The sequence below is a fragment of the Mesocricetus auratus genome, unplaced genomic scaffold (assembly GCF_017639785.1).
Source record: "Mesocricetus auratus isolate SY011 unplaced genomic scaffold, BCM_Maur_2.0 Super-Scaffold_100004, whole genome shotgun sequence".
NCBI lineage: Eukaryota > Metazoa > Chordata > Mammalia > Rodentia > Cricetidae > Mesocricetus > Mesocricetus auratus.
The window spans coordinates 4,609,267-4,630,872 of NW_024429189.1; the positions used below are offsets into that span (position 1 = coordinate 4,609,267).

At 51.1% G+C, this 21,606-nt stretch overlaps 1 protein-coding gene across 7 annotated transcripts in view; it reads left to right on the plus strand.

Moving 5' to 3' along the window:
* Positions 1-21,280, plus strand: part of Sardh (sarcosine dehydrogenase) — a 61,263-nt gene extending 39,983 nt beyond the window's left edge. For all 7 annotated transcript variants that reach the window (XM_040745166.1, XM_013124713.3, XM_013124714.3 and 4 more), the window contains 4 exons: positions 12,992-13,154; positions 13,875-14,043; positions 17,739-17,874; positions 19,926-21,280. In XM_040745166.1, the coding sequence (XP_040601100.1) occupies positions 12,992-13,154; positions 13,875-14,043; positions 17,739-17,874; positions 19,926-20,051 (594 nt within the window). In that variant the 3' untranslated portion in view covers positions 20,052-21,280. The remainder of the gene's footprint in view (positions 1-12,991; positions 13,155-13,874; positions 14,044-17,738; positions 17,875-19,925) is intronic.
* The last annotated feature ends 326 nt before the right edge of the window (positions 21,281-21,606 follow it).

A 21,606-nucleotide genomic window follows, 5' to 3' on the forward strand; every position in this document is an offset into this window, starting at 1 on the left:
GCCTTCTTTCCGCATGGTGGCCGCGGTCTGCACACCGCTCTGTTCCCTAGTGGTGCTGAAATCCATGCTGGTTGTTTGCAATGTGCAAGAACCTGTGCCCAGTCGTCTGCCTCAGTGGTACCCACGCTCAAACGTCATGGGGTCATCTCTTGCTCTTGGGAGCATCCTAGTGGTGTGATTTCTGTCCTAAGAAAGGAACTGATGAGTCAACTTGCTGAATCAGACACACAGCTTGTGCTACTCACTTACTCTTGGCTCCATCCTTCTCAAGTGCTGCCCTAGACCTAGTAGGACAGGAGGAGACAGTGCTCTCGAGACCAGAGTCCTTGTCTTGGGGAGACAGGATATAAAGTGAGCTGGGAAGCCCAGAATCCTGCACAGCCCTGAGCCCTGCCTAGAAGATGGTACGTGAAAGAGTATTTAGCATGGAGAAACCTCAGGTCCTGTTTCAACTAGCTGGTTCACACAATTGGGGGGGCTATCAGATAGGCCTGTGTCTTTGAGGCCAGACGTGAGCGATGCTTCATCAAAACTGCCCCCATGGCATTTTCTGCCAGTGTGCCATGTGCATACAGCACCGTTGTGAACCCTCAGAGAGTTCTAGTGTCTGGATCTGAACCGGAGGTTTTATTCTTATTGTACAGTCTATTTCCTCTGCTGCCCCAGCAGCCCATCCCCTGGCCTTAGAATGAATTCCAGATGTGTTGGCTAGGAGCACCTGTGGGACTGTGCCAGATCTAGTGCTGAGGAGGCAGGTGCAGCCCCCACCCTCTCTGAATACAGCCCCACCCATGGGCTCAAGGGAGCCTGCAGCTGCAGCCCAGGGCAGCGGAGAAGGGCTGCCACTGCCCAGAAGCTGATGGACTGAGAGTCCCTGGGAGATGCACACGGGGAGACTTGGGCCTTGGTAAGAGAAGTTTGACATGGAGGTGCCAGTGTCGCAAAGTGAGGCCTATGCTTCGGGTACGCTTGTCTGAGGATTGCCTGCGAGGCCAACGGCTGCCTCGTGCCCCCTATCCCCTTGCCTTTCCCGGTATACATCTCACCTGTTGGACCCTCCCTAAGATTAGAGGGACAGTCACCTGAGGCCTGGTTCCCTAAGAAGAGCCAATGTTCCAGTGGGTCACGGTATCAAGAAGGGTCCGCCATGGTGTGGTTCAGTCTCTACCCAGAAACATTTGAGGCCTGACCCTGAGCAAGCCAGCTTTCCTGTCTTGTCCTACTTCCTCAGAGGCCATGGCCACACAGACTGGGAGGACCTCTGTGGACAGGGCTTGCCAGGTAGTTGAGCGCAGCTCCCAGGACGTGTGGGCTGGGTGAGAACACAGACACAGGCTGCAGCTGAGGTCATGTAAGACTTGCCCCGCCAGGGAATCCTGTCCCGGTGGCCCCACCTTCCCCCAAGGGCCCCAAAGAGGCTTAGGCCAAAGAGAACAAGATTGTTCCTGTGATGCCCTTGCTGTGGCTTGGGCTATCCTGGAACGCTGTCCCTCAGTGAGGCCCAGGACACACATCCAAGGTGGCTTAAGCCCTCCTATTCCTTGGCCAGCAGCGGGGAGGCAGCTCGGTCTCTGGTGGCACGTTAGGCTGCAGAGGCTGGTTGGTCACAGCCCTGGCTCCAGTGGTGGGCTCGCAGGCAACAGGGAGGAGGAGCAGGGAGGTATGGACTGACGTTTCTGCTCCACGTTGCTCTCAGAGCTGGGAGGCAGACATTGGCTTCCAGTCTTGCACCAGCCTTCTTGGGCCTCAGTTTCCCTAGCTGTCATACGAAGTCTAGACAGTGTTGAATGCCCCTTCTGGAGCATCACATGTATCTGTCCAAATATTGAATCCACTCTTGGAATTCAGAGGAAATTTCATATTCTAAGTGATATCTTGTTCTGGCTTAAAACTGTGTTGATGAACTGTCCTTCAGCATGTGGAGGCTCTGGGGCCAGAACATGGAGCCAGGCCACGTATTTATAGATCAGTTGGCTTCTAGCCTACCAGCTGCAGGAGAGGAATGTGTGCATGTGCATAGTCAGCAAACCCCAGGTCGAGCAGAGACATGAGCAATGATGTTGGTGAGTGCCAAGTTCTGCAGACCCAGGCCCGGAGACCCTGCTGTGGTTGCCAGGCTCCACTCATGACAGGACTTGGTCAGAGATGCCCAGCCACACGTCACTGACTTTTGCAATAGTGCTTCTTTCAGATGCTTATGCCTGGGCCAGGCATCCAGAGTCTTTGGATTCCTAGAGGAAGAAGGGGGGGGGGCTGGGGAAAGTGAGTGTCCACTCAGCAGCCAACAGACCAGCTGTCTTTGCTCCTCAGATACTTGCTTCAAAGCCAGCGAGATTCCCCAGTGGGGAAGAGCTTTCCCGGCGAGTCTCCCAGAGCTCAGCTCAGCCAGTACTGGGTCAGACGCGGGCGGGCGGGTGTTCTCAGCACCTCGGCTGAGGACAACCCCCCCCCCCCGCACGCCCCCCAGCTGAGATCAGGCCCCTCTTAGCAAAGCAGCAAGCTCCAGGCTGGCCGTCTTTATGAGGCATAACAATAAAGCAATTTCCCTCTCAAAATTAATTTCAAATCAGAAGGAAATCGGATTTCTTTCCTGGCGGTGGAGAAGTCCTAGCCTGTAACTGCTGTGACTCCATTTGCTCAGGATAGAACAGGCTCATGCCGCACGCATTTGATAAACTACAGAGTCCCAGCGAGGACGCATTCACACAGAGTACAGCTGCCTAGAAACTTGTGCTGCGAAGCCAACACAGATCTGCAGAGCCCTCAGACAGCCGTACTATGTTATGCTCTAGTTCCGTGACACAGCCAAGAAAGATACGGCATCCGCAGTCTGGGCATGTGTTCCCTGCCACTACTCAAGCTGTCAGTGGAGGCAAAATTGCTTGCCAGGAAAAAGTAGGAACAAGGCCTGGCTGGAATGAGGTTAGGTCGCCCTGTGTGACCCCAGTGTGTACCGAGGTTCCAGAACTACGTGGGAGTGGTATACGGCCTTTCTCTCCAGATTTCTGTGACCTGCTACTCTTGTCTGTGGCTGCAGACATCACTGTCGGCTGCTTGAATTCTGGGATTTCAGGTTAGACATGCCAGGACAGGGATTTCCTCAGAGGAGAGGCTGGAAGAAGGTCTGCCTGAGGCCAGGGGTGGACCCCAGGGCAGCAACTCTAGGGGAGGCCTACAGCAGTATGGGTTAAGTGCTGTATGCTTACGCCTAATTTTAGAAGATTGGATTCTAGCCATTGTGGCCATCACCACCCCTTATACCATCGTTATCACCGTTACTACCGTCACCCCTGCCACCAAAATCACCACCCATCACCAATACCACAAGCTCTGCCACCAAAACCACCCTCCCGTCTGTCATTTTTCTCATCACCCTGATCAACACTTTCACTATCATCCCACCGCACCCGCACTGCGGTTACCACCCTCACCACCACCTGCCACACTGCCGCTCCCACCACCACAAGCACCACCACCATTGCAAACACTACCGCTACCACAGCCGCCAACACCACCACCCTTGTCACCGCTGCCTTCATTATTACTATTACCGCTACCGCCATCTTAATCGCTACCACCACCGTCACTGTCACCATCATCACCACCGCCACCAGTACCACTGTTCCTGCCACCATCATCATTATTGCTACCCTGACTACCAACACCATTGTGATGGCGCTGATTATTAGGATGGCCATCATCACCCTTCTCACCGCCACCATCACCAGCAGTAGGACCATCACCGTTACCACTGCCATCACCTTCATCACTTTTGGGACTGTCGCCATCACCGCCACCACCATCACCACCATCACCATTCTTACCACCGTCACCGCCATCATCATTTCCATCGCCACCACCGTTACCACTTTCATCATCACCATCATCTCTGTCATCAGCACCGCCACCACCTGCACTACCCTTACCACCACCATCACCACCACTTCCATCATTATCCTCACCATTACCGCCATCACTACCTCACGCACCACAGCCAATCATCATCACTACCAACGCCGTTACCATCCCCGTGGCCACCATAGCTTTCATCGCCGCTACCACCACCTTCACCGCCACAATTGCCGTCACTGTCATCAACTACTGCCTTCACTGCTGTCGGCACCATCATCAGTTTCGTCTGCATCATTACCGGTATCGGCACAGCAAGCACACTGGTGCCATCATCTGTAAACAGAGTTCTTACGGGGAGCCAAGGGCTGCAGGACCTGCCGGGCCAGAGAACTCATGCTAACAACCATCGTGAGAGTCACTGCTAACCTCATCCCCCACCCTTCCAGCCTCCAAACCAGGTTAAGTGTGCAAGAGCAAGTGCCCTCCAAGAGTGATGCTTCTAGAATCAGAGCATCTTGGCAGTCTCCTGAGGATTTAAAAGGAATCTCCTCCAGTTCCACCACCAAGTTCCTTCCCCTCTCCCACAGGTTTGGGCCCAGGCTATACCTGCTCTGGCCTCTGTGCGCCCTTCCTTCCATCCCCTGTGAGGTCCTCATTCATGTAAGGATGACTGAGTTTGGAGGATGCGCTTAGTGCTCTGGAAACTTTGTGAGACTGCTATGGGGTAGTGTGATTGCAAAGGCTTAGGCAGGACCTGTTTTCTCGAGCCTCTACTCTCTAGGTGGCATACCCCAGGGATGGCTTGGCCTCTCCTGTCCTGGAACCAGCATGGCCTTCAAGCTACAGCTAAGACGAGTTTGAGTGCCTTCCTGGATTTTTAACCCCTCCATACACAGCTGGTGAGAAGCTCAGCAACATGTCAGATGTTGGATGTAATCCTCCAGCCCTTTGACCGAAATCCCAGATCCTTCTCTCATATCAACAGTCAAGAGTGGAGGTGTCTTTCAGAGTTGGTCTCAGTATTTAGGATCTGGGAATATCAGGCTAAATCTTGCTCTGCCACCAAAGTTTCTGAGGCCTCTTTGGGGCTTATCCAGTTTGTAGGACCAGTGCTATTAATAAGATGTCTACTCAATCATTAGTCACCTGAAAGCAGCCAGAGGAATTGGTAGAGGTTATGGGACAGTTCTGCTTCCCAACATAGCACAGTCATATGCCCCCGTAGAGATCACCAGGCCTTGAACAATGACTTGACTTCCATGGGTTCCTTACTTGCCTGCTTTTGGGGGTGACTGTCTTGTGGCACACTTCTTTTGAGTCCTGGGAGGCAAAGACTGTTACTGTGCAGTTTCATCAAAACAGAAGCTGAGACTCAGACAAGGTCTGTTGTCTGGGAGAAGCAGTCAGTCTCAGATTCAAAGCTCTGTCCTTGTCATCTGTGATCTTGGCCCTTACAGCATCTGCCCTGGTTGGGCGGCTGACTCCTCATCTATCTGGTGTTGGCTGACTGCCAGGAAGGCCAGACAATGTTCTCTGAACTGCCAAAGGTTAGGATCCCGGGACTGTGTCTTAGACCAATGGGGTGCTTGAAGGTGAGTGATTGTGGAATGGGGGCTCAGAGCCTTGTCTTGCTTGACACTTGTGTCTGGGTTAGTGATCTAGTCTAGAAATGTAGCAGATATGGCCAGACCTCAACTGTGAAGAGCCTTGGGCTGGTGGGCTGGAAACTTTGCTAAAAGTTCTGAGTTCTCATCTTGCTCTGCCTGAGCCTGAGCCTGCTGACCACTACAGTGAAGGCTGCTGGCTCTCCAGCTGGGTGGGGGCATAAGTCGAGGTCTCTTGCACATGCTGTAATGAGGATACCACTTGGATATCCCGAATAGCACAGGTAATGGGCAGAAGAACTCTCCTCTCATCCTTGGGGACCAGTGGAACCTTGCAGAATACCTTCAGGACCAGGAGGAGTCAGGCATCCAGGACCCTCCAGAAGAAGTAGGTTTGGAATGGTGATGATATCGACCCAGCTGTGCAGATTTCCAAGGCTTCAGCCCTCCTACTGGCCTCTTCAGAGACAATTCTTGACCAGCTGCATTCTTTCATCCAAGGCTCTGAGCCCCAAAGGCTACCATGGTTCTGCTTGTCACATGATCAACTCTGGTTCTTGACAGACCATTGTCATTAGGAGCACTGGCTAAACCATGGGTCCTTGCCCTAGCTGGGGACAAGCAGGAGAGTGTCACCTCCCAGTGGTGTCCCTGAGTTATAAAGGTGTTCCTTTATTTGTAGTGATTAATCTGATACCAGGTGCATAGCTCTAGAGTACAGTCCCCTCCACAGGGCCAGGGACTTCTCTGATTCCTCACTGTCATGGGTCTACTTCAAAGTGCCTATATCCAAACAAGGATATAGGCCAAGGGTCTGAGCTGCATGAAAAGTCCAAGTCAGAGTCTGGGCTCTGCAGTTCTGGGCATAACCATGCATCCTCCCAAATGTCCCACGTCCTAAACCTATGTTCTACCAGAAGTGTCTTTAGTCAATTAGGGGTGGACTTCTGGATGACAGCTACATTGGAGACATTCCTTGGGATCTGGTTGTATATTCTGTACTAACACAAATTTACATATTAATGAGGTTCCATGTAATGATGGGGTACTATGGGATAGTGGGGTACTGTGTGGAAGATGGGTACTCTGTAGCGGTAGAGGTTCCATGTGGTGGTGGGGGTATCTTGTTGTGGTATGGTGTGCTGCATGGTGATGGAGTACCGTGCGGTGGTGAGGCACCACCATGTGCTGTGTTGTAAGGGTGTGGTGGCAGGGTACCAGGATATCTTGTGGTAGTGAGTTACCACGTGGTGATGTAGCACCATGCAGAGGGGTACCATTTAGTGGCAGGGTACCATGTGATGTGGAGGCATAGTTGCTATCTTGATGCATGGACACAAGGTACACTGTTTATATCAGGCTGCACACACACCTCCCTCTTCAAACATCTATCATTTCTTTGTGTGTGTAGAAAGTGGGAGTGTTCATATTTGTGTATGTGCATGGAGGTATGAGTGTGTGAATATATACAAGCATGTGGAGTCCAGAGCACATGGGGTATCTTTCTCAATTGCTTTCTATTTTTGAGACATGGTCTCCCAGTGAACCTTGAGCTTACAGCTGGGCTAGGCAGGTGGCCAGCAAGACCCGGGCATCCTCAAATCTCAGTTTCCCTAGCACTGAGATTACAGACCACCAAGCCTGGCTTTTACATGGAGGCTGGGGATCGAACTCATGTTCTTATGTCTGCATCACAAGCACTTTAACCAACTGAGTCATTTCCCCACTTACTCATTTATTTTCACATCTATCTATCTATCTATCTATCTATCTATCTATCTATCTATCTATCATCTATCTGTCCATCATCTATCTATCTATCCATCATCTATCTATCTGTCCATCATCTATCTATCAACTATCTGTCTATCATCTATCTATCTATCTGTCTGTCTGTCTGTCTGTCTGTCTATCTATCGATCGATCTATCTATCTATCCATCATCCATCTATATCTATATCTATCTATCCATCATCTATCTATATCTATCTATTGATCGATCCTGTGTGTGTATTTATGAGCATGTTTGCACATGTCATGGAGGGAGTCAGTTTTCTCCTTCCTCTACATGGATTCTGGTGACTGAACTCAGTCGTCAGGCCGAGTGGCAAGTACCTTCACTGGATAATCCATTTCACGTGCCATGAGATCAACTTGTTCAGATGCCACAAACAAGTGAGATCATGCAGCACTTACCTGTCAGGGGCTGCCTTATTACACTTAACAAATGACAAAGACTAACTTTTTTGTTTGTTTTGTTTTTCTGAGACAGGGATTCTCTCTGTGGCCTTGGCTGTCCTGGACTCGCTCTGTAGACCAGGCTGGCCTCAAATTGAGAGATCTGCCTGCCTCTGTCTCCTGAGTGCTGGGGTTAAAGGTGTGTGTCACCATTGCCCAATTTAAGGTCTGACCTTTTTAATGGCTGGATATTATTCCATTGTGTACATGAACTACATTTATGTTGAGTGACATCATTGCAATGCACATGGTTGTGTAGCCTTATCATTAATGTATAGCTTTCGTTTCCTCCCAAGATGTAACCCAGAGCTGCTGCAACCCATAGAAGCTCTGCCTCTCCCTCTTCCCCTCAGGATCTGCTTCATAACCCACCACTGGGCACAGCATGGACTCACACCGCTCTCCCCGCTGGGTTTGCTCTTCTGCCTTCACCTGTCCTTGATGTCTCAAGCAATTGAGACACAGACAAAGTGCACCTCACCTGGGTCCTCAGGCCTCAGTCTTCTCTCCCTGGAAGGGATCTGGATTTTTACCATCTTAATTTTGGGAGAGGGGGACATAGGCTATATCTATATAGACAGGGCTGTCCTTGAATCCTAACACTGCCTCAGCCTCCTGAGCACCGGATTTATGGCCAGCTTCAGCTATTTTAACCCTTCTGTGTGAGCTCCAGAATGTTTTATTTTGTTCAGTTGATACTTAAAAACCCCTCGTGTAGAGCATTTCTCAACCCTGGTCCTGGGAAGGACATCCTGTGGAAGCCTGCAGTGTAGACCCATCTATGACTGATATGTCACTCAGCACAGCCTTGGGACTCATCCTCATCTCAGCAGGTGTCAGGACGTCCTTCCTGGCACACAGGTGACTGCTGTCCTGTGTGAGTGAACCTTTCATCTGCGTCTGCCTCTGGCTGGTGACACAAGTGTGAAAAATCCTCTTGAGTCCCGCCTCTCCTGTTGTGTGTGTAGGAGGGACGTATACCCACAAGCTGGGCCACACCACCTAGGTCACACTTTTCCGTGGGGACAGCACCATTTTAGGTCCATGCCAGCGTGTGCAAAGCTTCTGATTGCTCTACACCCTCACCAGCATCTGTTACTTTTTTGTTTTACTTTTTGTAAAAGTTACATTACTTTTATTTATTTGTATGTGACGACACATGTGGTGGCATGCCTGTGAATGTCAGAGGTCAATTTGTAGGAATCAGTGCTGTCCTCCCACCATTTTGGTCCTGGGGATAGAACTTGGGCCCTCAGGCTTGGCTGCAAGCTCCCCTACCTTAACTCACCCTGTCATTGTTTCAGCCCTGTTTTGCTTTAAAAAAAAAAAAAAAGGGAAAAAGTTACTTTGTTTTGTTTTTGTTTTTCAAAACAGTGTTTCTCGGAGTAGTCCTGGCTGTCCTGGAGCTCACTCTGTAGAGCAGGCTGGCCTCAAACTCGGAGATGTGTCTGCCTCTGCCTCCCAAGTGCTGGGATTAAAGGCGTGTGCCACAACTGCCCTGCTAAAAGATTTGTTTGTTTGTTTTTAAGATTTATTTATTTATTATGTGTATAGTGTCCTGCCTGAAGGGCAGAAGAAGGCACCAGATTGAATTACGATGGTTGTGAGCCACCATGTGGGTGCTGGGAATTGAACTCAGGTTCTCTGGAAGAGCAGCCAATGCTCTTAACCACTGAGACCTCTCTCCAGCCCAAGATGTGTTCTTTTTTTAATTGAGGATGTGCATGCGTGTCTGTATGCGTGAAGCTCACCTGATCACCTACATGGCAATTTACTTTCAGATACTCTGCTGAGTTTCACTGATCTGACTTTCTGTTATTTTGACAGTGCCAATCTGTTTTCATTGCTATGGCTTAGTTGCTGTCTGTTTTGAAATGAAAAAGAGCGGATCCCCCGATTTTGTCAGTTTTCCAAACCAATTTGACTCTCAGGGTTGAGAGTCCATATGAATTTTAAGAGGCTGTTTTTCCATCTCTGCAACTTAATAAATGCCAGTGGGACTCTGCCAGGGCGGTGTGGCCTCTGCGACTGCTTTGGGTACTTTGGGCATCTTAGTGATTGTCTCCCAGCCCCTAAACATGGGGTGTCTTTGAATTTAGTTGTCATCTTAAAGTCCTTTCCACTCTTGGCTGGAATCATTCCTAAACATCTGAATGCTGGCATGGATGAAATGGCTTTACTTTCCTTCTTTATTTTGTTTTCGAGGTTTTGAGACACTCTCATGCAGCCCGGCTAGCCTTAAGCTTCCGTGTAGCTGGGGATGACTTTGAACTGCTCCATTCCGCTGCCTCCACCTCCATTCTTGGCTTAGTTTCCATTTCTGGGTTGTTCATTGCTTGCGTATAGAGACAGATGACTTTGTGTGTTGGCTTTGTATCTCAAAACTGCTGGATTTGTTTCTTATGGAGTCTTTAGAGTGAGAAAAGGGTTTTAGCAAACCCTGGTTCAAGGCCCTTGCTGCCAACCTTGTACGATTCTAGCTTTGTCCACTGCCAACAGCATCTTTGAAGGAGCTCTGCCCGCTCTTAAGCCTTCTTTATTTTGTACTCTTCGTGGTGCTGGCAATCAAACCTAGGGCCTTCCACATGCTAGGCAAGTGTTCCATCACTGAGTTGTATCCTTGGCTCTCTCCCAAGCCTTTTAAAGCCACCTGAAACAGGATCTCATTGCTTTCCCGAGCCTGGGTTTCCTCGCTTAACACAGTATTTTCCTACACAATTCATAATTTCATTTTTATTGATAAAATTCTATTGTGTGTATGTACTATCCATTCATCTGGTGATGGACATCTAGGCTGGTTCCATTTCCTTGCAAGTGTGACTTAAGAAGCAATGAATACAGTTGTATGAGTGCCTGAGCCAACATTTGATGGCAGGTGAATACACGCCGGGCACAGAACAGTCTATAGCCCTGCTCATGAACCCTGTCTGATGCACATTCCTTAGGTAGGGCACATAGTCTGAGTCCTCGAGGTGGCTGGAAGATGTCCGACCCATAGCAGTGGGGATAATGGGTTTCTGATACCTTTGTCAACACTGGGAAGAAATGAGACCTGCCTTTAACTCTACTGCTTCAAGGTGGAAAATAATGAAAGGAACCCGGGTAACCAGGATCTAGGATCCTGGAAGGCATGTGCACTTCTCCAGATTCTTATCTTGCCAGAAGAGAGAAGAACCTACTGTCTTCTCTTAGGAGTTCTTAGCACCCGCCACGGGACACATTGGTTTGCAGTGGAGTCTCAGAAGTGGCCACCTTGTGTCCCACTGAGGTCAGGAGACCTCCAGCCCCCATGGATATCACCCCGTCTGTGTGCTTGGCTGGGTGAGGAGTATCTGAACATGGATGCAGGGCTGGGTGCACTTTAAAAATGACTTTCCCTGCTTCAAAATGAGGCTGGCTTTGAGCCCCAAGCTCCTTCGGGGCTGTCTAAAATTAGCACCCTGGTGACAAGGCAGTCTTTGTCAGGGGCCTACAGCTTGCACCGGGAAGCAGGGAAATGTCAACAGCGCAGTTTCAGCATCAGTTTGAGTTTTTTCACAAGGCCAGGCAAATGGTGCTGCTTCAAAGGCTTTTAGAATCCAGGTTCTCAGTGGCTGTGTGATTAGACTGTTGGGTTGATAAGGTGCTGGCTTCATGTTAAGACAGCAGGGTCATTCCCTCCCCCACCCAGCATGGGGATAGTTGCAGAGGCCTGGCCACCAGCCTCTTTATTTGTGAAGTATTTTGAGCTCCCCCCCATTCCTTTGATGAGCTGAGCAGTGATTCTGGGTTGGACTGTACCCTTGGGGACATTCACTCACACATCCCAGAACTTGCCTGAAGGCTGGGGAAGTAGGCATCAGTTGTTGGGTGTGTTAGGGTATGGTCATGTGCCTATATCTTCCGGGAAAGGTAGTCTCCATACTGGCTGTGTGGGTGTGGAACCCAGACCCAGACACAGCTCTAGCTCTCCCCACTGGGTCTCAGTGCCCTTCCTGCACAGTTGGGTGGGCTGTTTGTGAAGTTCTCAGCCTAGGGACAGCAGATAAATGGTGCCACCTTTCATGTGTTTGTGAGCCGCAGTTTCAGGAACCCACAATGCTCATTCGTGCGGCGTCTAGAATTATGGATTTGGCATGTAGCCACCCTGAATTCGTGCAGGCAGGCATGAGCTATGCCTGTGACTTTCCACCTTCTTCCCATGAATGGAAGAGGCTTCAGGCTTTTTAAAATGAGAGCCCAGGCTCAGGATGGCAGAACCTGAGGCTGTGGCCTTGTTTGGGAATAAAGTCCTGGCAGATGGGACTGACTGAGGGTAGGTGTAGTCACCATCTGGTTGCTGTGACGAAACACCCGACAAAATCATCCTAAGGAAGGAAGGGTGGTGGTGGTGTACGGCTTTTATCCCAGCACTTGGGAGGCAGAGGCAGGCGGATCTCTGAGTTCGAGACCAACCTGGTGTCCAGAGCGAGTTCCAGGACAGCCGGGGTGGTTACACAGAGATACCATCTTGAAAAACAAAACAAAAGAAGGAGGAGGAGGAGGAGGAGGAGGAGGAGGAGGAGGAGGAGGGAGGGTTTATTGAGCTCACAGTTTGAGGGTCAGATCCATCATGGTGGGGAAGTATGGGGCAGCTGTCCTATGTCATCCATGATCAGGGAGCAGTGTGTGGGCATCTGATCACTTTCTGTTTTTTAATAGGTCTGGGAGCTCAGCCCATGGAATGGTTTCCCTTCCTCAGTTAACTAAACCTAGAGCCTCCCTTGAGCATGCCTGGAGGTCTGTCTCCTAGGTGACTCTAGATCCTGTCATGTTGATGGTTCATGTCAGCTGTCACATTTGTCAGGATGTGGTTCTTGGAATGGGTTCAAAGCTTGATGGCAGAGTCCTGGTAAGAGGCGGGATCGACACAGAGATTGGCAGCTGGAAGAGGCGAAGATGCCGAGTGCCACAGATTCATCGGAACCAGGAAGGGGTTTCCTGAGCCTCCAAGTGCGGCTCTGCTGTGACCCTGCAGAATAGACATGGAGATTGTTTCCATCGGTTTAAGCCGCCCAGTTTCTGTCACTTGCTTGACCTTAGGGAACCAGCTGGTCACTCCTGAAGTGTGAGACCAGGAGGTGGGGACTGTCTCCTGTTCTCTAAGTTGAATCTTCTTCCTTCAATTCAAGATTCCCAGATCAGCTTGTGTGACTCCTCCTCAGAAAACCCCATTTCTGATTGACAGTCTGACCGGGCCCAGGCCTGCTGGTAAGAGGCTGTCTGCCCGACCTCATCAACCTGAGGCAGCTTGTCTGATCATACTCTTGTCTCCCCAGGTCCGGGCCATACGGCTATCCTTTGTGGGGGAGCTGGGCTGGGAGCTGCATGTGCCCCGTGCATCCTGCTTACCAGTGTACCGGGCTGTGATGGCTGCAGGTGCCAAGCATGGCCTTGTCAATGCAGGCTACCGTGCCATTGACTCCCTGAGCATCGAGAAAGGTGAGCCCTGGGAGGTCACCCAAGCCACCAGGAAGAAGTTGAGGATGCTTCTGTCACTGGTGTCCAGATCTTCACATCATAAATCCCTCTATGCCCTAGCCTTGTGAATTTTCTCAAACCCTCCTCACTGCCTATGCACGGGGTCTCCCATGCAGGGCTTCCCATCCCGGGGTGCCCAATACCTGCACACACCTGGACTCAGAGGTGAGACGCTGTCTAGACTCTGTGGGAGTAGGCCTCAGTGGGGAGGGGTTGAATTCAGCACTCTGGGCTCCTTGAGAGAATCTTTTGAAGAGTTTGGTCCTGGAGGTTGACCCCAGGGCCTCACATATGCCTATGTGGGGGTTCTACTACTAGAGGCACCCAGATATCTCCCGAGAGGTAAGGACTCGGAACAGGATGGCTGCTAAGAAGTGGCCACCTCACTTCCTTTAAAAGGCACGCAAAGTTCAGAGTGGGATCTGCCCTTCCCCTAGGGTCCACCAAAAACCCCACCCTGATGGTACAAGGGACCAGAAAGCTCACAGGACTAGTCTGCTCCAGGAGCTCATATAGGGAACCTTCTGGAGTCCAGGGTCTACCCCATCTTCCTGGGTTGCCTAGGTTGCTAAGCAACAGTGAAGGCGGGGATTGGGGGACGGGGTAGTGTGGGTTTGTATCCTCTAAAGACTTGCTGCTCATCTCAGCCGGACACTCACCCGCGTCCTCCTTGTGCCACAGGCTATCGGCACTGGCACGCAGACCTGAGGCCTGATGACAGCCCCCTGGAGGCAGGATTGGCCTTCACCTGTAAGCTCAAGTCCTCAGTGCCCTTCCTAGGCCGGGAGGCCTTGGAGAAGCAGCGAGCGGCAGGCCTCTACCGACGCCTGGTGTGCCTCACTGTGGAAGAGTGAGTGTTCTGGCCCGTAGGGTGACCGTCCACACTGATGAGGTGGTACTTACTATTTCCAGTGAGAGCCCCTGCGACCGGCTAGTCCCTCAGGTCAGCCAGCCTCCCTTTCAAAATGGCCCATTGCAGATGGGAAAAATGAGGCCTAGGAGACCCAAATCTACAACACAAGATCTACGTCATGGTAAAAGCAGAACTGGCATGAAAATTCAGACTCCTCGGGGGCTGAGTGGGTCAGAAATGGGTCAGAGGTAGGGCAGGGCCCCAGGGCCATAGAAAAGGCTTAACCTTCTCTAATGAAGTCGTTTAGAAGGGAAAGGTGACGCAGCCAGGCTGGCTTCTCTGTGGTGAGTAGAGCCAGGCCTGGTGACTTGGGAGGGTGAGCCCTGCTTACGAGTTGGTGCCCCTGACCCTTTGCAGCCTCCTCCTATCCGGTTTCATTTCAATCCTGTCTAGGCAGAACCGTCCTCTGTTTATAAATGAGGGCCGTCACGCGACAGACTCACACCCAGTCACACAGCCGAGGTGAAAGGAGAGACCCTTTCTGGGAAACTCAACCCTCCATTGTGCTCACCAAGAAACAGCTCAGAACATGTCACTGGGAGCCAAGCTCAAGTGCTCCAAGTCACCAGGAGAGTTCGGATCCTGGGGGCCTGGGTTGTACAAGGGGCAGAGTTACACACTGGGTAGTGTTGCAGTTCATGGTGGCACCCATAGGGATTCTCATAGCAACTGTCTCCAGGAGGGGAGACGGCTTGGGCGTTGCTTTGCAGCTGACAGTCAGCCACAAGTGCTGCCACTTGGCTCAGGGCGTCAAGGGTGATGAGAGACAATGAACAGAACAGGCATTGTCATCACACTGTGGCTGCTTCTTGAGGTCTCACCTAGTCCCCTGAGGACTGCCCAGCTTGGGTGGCAGGGGCCTCTTGGGTGGGGCAGAGCTGCCATAGTCCCCCCTGAACCTCTATGAAGCTTCTGAGGCCCGTGTTAACTCCAGAGCTGAGGGTCAACGCCTGTCCTGTTCAGCGGCTTCCTCCTTCCTGCCTCTGAAGCTCTCGGCTACAAAGCGCACAGTGCTGTGTGCCTGCTGCTTGGAGGGGGCTTGGGTGAGTTGAGCCTCTAAGATGCCGCTTTGTCCCTTGGAGAATGACTAGAGAGGATGCAGGGGAGGAGGTGTTCACCAAGCCTTCATCCTGGCCCCTATCCTCTGGTGGGTGGGACTCAGATGGTGTGGCTCTGAGTTGCAGATCCAAGAGGACATCTGAATCTGTCCTGATTCTTGTTATTCTGGGAGGGTTTGCCACCATTGTGGCTCTGATAACAGCCCAGAGGAACAGTCTGCAGAAAGCCTCAAGTGTTACCACGATCTGAGCATTTACATTTCTAGGTTTTGGTGGGTTTCTTTTTCTTTTTGTCTGCCATTTTGAATTTTGTATCAAAAGCTTTAGTATTAATATAGTACATTGATAAAGAAAAATCCTTTAGGTGAAGCAGATAACCAGAACACTGTAAAAGAAGCCCACCATTTGGCAGTTAAATGAACTAGATTCAGCATAATCTCTATCAAAATTCTAATGGAATTCTTCATTGAACTAGAAAAAAATCCTGAAATTTATATGGAAGCAGAAGAACCAGAATTGCCAAAGGAATCCGGAGCAGAGAGAGAGAGAGAGAGAGAGAGAGAGAGACAGAGACAGAGACAGAGACAGAGACAGAGACAGAGAGACAGAGAGAGAAAGGAGGCATCATTATACCTGACCTCAAACTATATCACAGAGCCATAGTGATAAAGCCAGCATGGTCCTGGCATAAACACAGACATGTAGACCCATGTTACAAATAGAGGACCCAGGAACAAGCCACAAACTCTTACTGTCACTTGATTCTCAGCAAAGGTGGATCCAAGACCACATGAGAGAGACACAGCCTCTTTAATAATGGTGCTGGCAAAACTGGATATCCACATGTGGAAGTGGAAGTAGACCCCTGCCTTTCATCCTACATGAAAACAATCCCAAAGTGGATGAGATCGTAATCTCCTGAAATTCTGAGACTTCCAAGAGGAACACTGAGGGAAGGCACCTCAAGGATACAAATGTAGGCAAGGCCTACTGAGTGGGACTCCAGCAGCTCAGGAAGTGAGCAAGTGAACAGAGGAATGGGGTTGCATGAAATAAAAGCGATTCTTCACAGCAAAGTAAACAATCACCAGAGTGAAGAAACCGCCTGCAGAATGGGAGAGATCCATCTGACGGGATAAATGCTCAGAATGCACAAACAACAACAAGATTCAACAACAGTCCCTCAAATAATCCAGTGAGTAAGTATGCAAATGAGCTGGACAGACAGCTGAAAAGGAAGAGAAATGCAAATGGCCAATAAACGTATGAAAAATGACTCGGTGTCTTCAGCTGTGAGGTGAACGCAAGCCAGAACTATGCTGAGAGTCCGTCTCGCCCCAGTCAGAGAGGCTGACGCCGAGAGAAGGAATGGCAGCCAACGCTGGTGTGGATTCAGGGAAAGAGGAACTTTATCCACTGCTGCTGGGAATGCAAGTCACTCTAGCCCCTGTGGCCAAGGGACTTCCATATGACTCAGCTCCGCCCTCCTGGTGTCACCAAAGGGCTCTGAGTAATCAGGCCACAGAAGCACTTGACAGCCGTGGCTACTGCAACAGTGTTCATAATAACCAAGGTTCAGAACCAGCCCAAGTGCCCATCAATGCATGAATTTTATTTTTATTGTCTTATTTATTTATTTTTGAGGCAAGGATTCATTATGTAGACTTGGCTGACCTGGAACTCGCCATGTAGACCAGGCTAACCTTGAACTCATATCGTTCTGCCTGCCTCTGCCTCCTGAGTTCTGGAACTAAAGGTGTGTACCCTGATGCCCAGATATGGTACACACACAATGGTGTATGATTTACCCATTGTTTATCCATAAATAAGAATGGAATTGCAGTTTTATTTTTTGTAGGGATGTGTTTTATGCATTATTTTAAGAATCTTTATGTGTGTGTTTGTGCAAGTGTGTGGTGTGTGTGTGTGTGTGTGTGTGTGTGTGTGTGGTGTGTGTGTGTCATGAAAGTAGACTGGGTGGGTAGAGAGGGGATAAGAGAGTGCGGCTGAATGAATGTGAACAGAGCGAATACGTACACATATGCTGGCTTCACAATGAAATAGAGTATTGGTCTTTTTAAAAGGTTTTATTTTGTTTATATGCATGTGCTTGTCTGTGCGCATGTGTGCTGTAAGTGCATGGGTGCCTGCAGAGGTCAGCAGAGGGCGTAGGACTCCCTGGGGGTTGTGAATACCTGGCCACGGGTGCTGAGAAATGAGCTGTGGTCCTCCACGAGAACTCTTAGCTGCTGAGCTATCTTTCCAGGTCCCTCACTATTTTCTACTTCATATAGACCCCAAAAGGAAGTTAAATGAAAAGGACATGGAGTGTGGCCTTTCAGAAGCCTCAGGGCTGCAGTCAGCTTTATAGTTACATTTCTACTCATTCCCTCCCTTCCTGTCCCCTGTCATCCTAGCTTAGGTGCTGGGCAATTGGGGGCTTTCAAGGACCTGGTAGTGTAGCTGCACCAATATGGGGCATGCGCTCTTATAGGTTCAGTCCGGCTGCCTCGTTTCCCCAGGCTGTGTTCCCACCACAGTCTGGGGTTCCAGCCGTCTTCTTGTTTCTTCCAGGGCGGTGCCTATGTTTGGCCTGGAGGCCATCTGGAGAAACGGCCAAGTGGTGGGCCATGTTCGGAGGGCTGACTTCGGGTTCACGGTGAACAAAACCATCGCCTATGGCTACATCCGAGACCCCAGTGGTGGGCCGGTAAGCCCTGTTCCCTGTCCCTTTGCAGGCTCCACACCGGATCCTCAGGAGCACACCTGTGCATGCCGGGAACACAGGAGGAAGGAAGCCAGGAAGGGTGGAGGAGTGCCCAATCCTGGTCTCCAGCAGCATCTTGCCAGTTTTTTTTTAATCTCCAAAAGAAACTGACTGTGGCAGCCCCAGGATTTTCTTGATGGAAAGGAGTTGTAGGGCCTGGGGCAACATTCTCTGGTCCTAGAGGCTAGGGGACCATCTCTGCCCTTTCTCCTCACCCCAACAAGTGAGCCAAACCCAGGCTGCAGATGCTGGGCCAGCTCTGACAGCCACAGGAGGGTACCAGCTATGTCCCCAGGAGGAGAGGGGTGGCCTTTACCTCTTCCAGCCTTCCAGCCACGGGTGTGGAGGTGTAGTGAGTAGTGCCATTTAGTTTCACACCATCTTTGCCCAAGTCTCACTGAGGTCTCCTGTGCCTCAACTCCAGTTCCAGAGATGGTGACTTGGCTCTGTCTTCTAGCCTGACGCCAAGACTAGTTGAACCACAGTGTCCGGCTGAATGGAGGAAGGGGGTACCAGCATGGGGAAGAGGCAAGGACAAGCGGCTACCATGGGGCCTAAGGGGTCCCCTGACTTTTGAAGCCCAGGTGGGGGTGGCTGAAGGTGGAGAAGGGGCCTGAGCTGGAGCAGGAGGCTTAGGACACAGGCTTAGCTTGAGGCTGTGTTTTTGTTTTTGTTTTTCTTGCTCTGTGAACATGGACTGGGGCTTTCTCTAAGATCCCAAGATTTTCCTATAGGAAAGAGCGTGGGCTTCCACCCTCCTCACAGGAGTCCAGTGTGGACCACCACACCGAGTGGAACTTGATTGACAGTCATCAAATGTTGCAAACCAGCCTATGGTGGCTACACAGGACTTTCTTAACACTGAGAGGCCTCAACCTGGGTTCCAGCCAAGGCAAAACTAGAAGTTCACTTGCTGGGAAGGGGAGAGCCCACAGCCTTTTCTTTCAAAGATCAATGCTACCCACCCTTTCTCTGGTTTCTGACAAACAGAGCCTAGGAGTCCCAGCATAAACCCCACACAGACAAGGAGCCCAGCACTGAAGGTGATCAAAGGAATGAGAAGTTCATGTCCTGCTGCTGTGATCAAGCTTCTAGAATATTCATGGCATGAGAGTGGGCAGATGCTGCAAACCAACCCCCTCTCCCTGTACTTATCAGTGCTCTGGTGGGATAACCCACATTTCTAAGAAAGACTAAGGAGCAGGGGGGAGGGAAGGGAGCAGGATTCTGTGGCACGTGGGTGTTTATCAACTGTACTGGGCTAGTCCCAGAACACTCTGAAATCTACCAGCCTCCCGGTCGTATAGGGAAGTACATGCACACAGGGCTCACCCCTAGAGATCCTGTGGCTTAAAAAGCCATGTTGCTTTTTTCTCTTTTTTATCCAGTCCTGAGCCACCTGGAAGGAATGAGGCAGAAGAAGCCCCAGCCCCTTCCAGCCAGGGCCTGGAGTCCTCATTGTACACAAAGAAGCAGCTCCTTGGGTGGCCTAGGAGTGTCCTCCCTCCAGCACAGCAGAGTGTGCTACAGCACTCTCCCTTGTCTGAGGAGCACCTGCTCCGGTTAACAGCCCCAGTGCTTGCTGAGAACAGGGTTGGAGGAGGGAGGGTACAGGGGCTACTCTGTCCAGAGAGCTGTTCCGTCCACCCTGTCCCTCAGGATAGCATGTCTGGCCACTGGCCCCTGCCCTATAGTAATGGTGTGTGTGTCTGGCTCTAAAACCACCCAGGCTCCTGCCTGAGTCCCGTCTTACAGGCGGCTTGGAACAGGTCACAGGAACAGGGCGTGCTGAGGGAGAGGTCTTGCTGGCTACTGGGGCTGAGCTGTGACGGGCTCAGATATTCCTGTCTGACTCGTGGACACAGGGCACACCATCTGCTGTTCTACTCCATAGGGCTTGGGGCAGGGGTTGACTTTTCAGAGAGTTAGTGATGGGGAACTCTAGACCACCTCCCAGTAACAACTGAGTGACCTTGACTTCCCTCTGCTCCTAGGTCTCTCTGGACTTTGTGAAGAGTGGAGAGTATGCCTTGGAGAGAATGGGGGTCACCTATCCTGCCCAGGTTCACCTGAAGTCTCTCTTTGACCCTGACAACAAGCGGGTGAAGGGCATCTCCTGACGGGCTGCAGGATGGAGGCTCCAGCTGCTCAGGCCATTGGAAACTGCCCACGCTTCCCACACACTGCCTGCCGACTCCTGTGTCCTGAGACCCAGGATACAGGCAAAACATAGCCGTCCCCATCCTTAGCCTCCATCTGGCCCTGCCCCATCCTTAGCCTCCATCTGGTCCTGCCCCATCCTTAGCCTCCATCTGGTCCTGCTAATTATCCTAGCTCCTAAACAGGACTGATGGACCACGGAGTTCCTCCTGCTCACAGACCACACAGGGGTCTCCAATCCACCCTAGTCCTCCCAAAATGTATCCTGCAGATGTCTTAGCTCAAGGTTCCTGTGAATATCTCAGAAGATGTATGCTAACCCAAGATAAGAGCCAGAAGGCAGACAGGCAGGCTTCCCCTCTGTTCCTCACCCTGGCTTATTGGCAATGTGTAGCCTGAGCCCTTGAAGAATAGTGAATCAGGGGACAGTGAGCAGGGATTGATGAGCAATGTCTGCTACGGGTATAGGATGCAGAGCACAGAGATAATGTGCTGGGCTGGTGCAGTCCTTCCTCAGGATGGCTGCCTTTCAGACCAGAGAGGAGACGGGTAATACAAAGCTCTTGCCTTAACTTTTCAGTTCTGCAGGAGAGAAAGCTGTCTGAGAGGCACCCCCTGTGACACGGGATGGGGTAACATGGCATGGGATTCAGATCAGAAACCTCCATTAGCTACACAGAAGTGTTGGCCTCTGCCTCAGTTACCCCTGAAGCCATTGCTCGTGGGCCCAGGGACTCCAGGCTTCTATTGTGTATGGCCCTGCTGGGGCACTCCTTTCCAAAGACTTCTGTCTCTATCACAGATTCACCCTGCTCACCCCACCTCTGGTTGGGGGAGTGGCTCCTCTCACGTTGTCCTGTAACCACCTACGCCTGCCTGCACGTCAGGAATGACCCTGTGTCTTCCCGGGGTGAATGTCTGTCACTTTTCTATAGACCCAATCCTTTCTCCTCTGCCTCACACCCTGACTTGGACATTAGGATGCTGTGACCATGCAGTCTTACAGTTTCTGCCTTGCATTCCAGGAGAACAGGGGTCAGATGCTGTGGCAGTACAGAGCTGGGGCCTCCTAACCTAAAGAAAGCAGCAGAGGGGAGAGATGGGCACAGATGTCCTGGGTGGGCTCTGAATCTTCACACCACACACCGAGCTGGAAAAGGTCAAGCTAATAAAACTGAAGCCATGGGAAGATGTGTGGGGTATAGTTGGCCTTTCAAAAGCAGATCTGGTCCCCTGAGTCTGGGGCCTGGCTGGAGGCGGGAGGGTGTGGAGGAACCTCTGGATGACTGAAGGAGCACCTGTGGTCTCTGGGGACCACGGTGCTGGCTCTCGGATGACATGAGTTTTGTGGAGCCAGAGAAGAGAAGAGGGGGAGGAGTGAGAAGGGGAGGGGAAGACAGAGGAGGGGAGAGTGGGGAACAAGTGAAGGGGGGGGTAAAGAAGAGGAGGGGAGGAGGAAGGAGGGAAGGCAGCTTGCCCAGCCTTCCCTCCCCCAATTCTGAGGTCTGGCTAAGA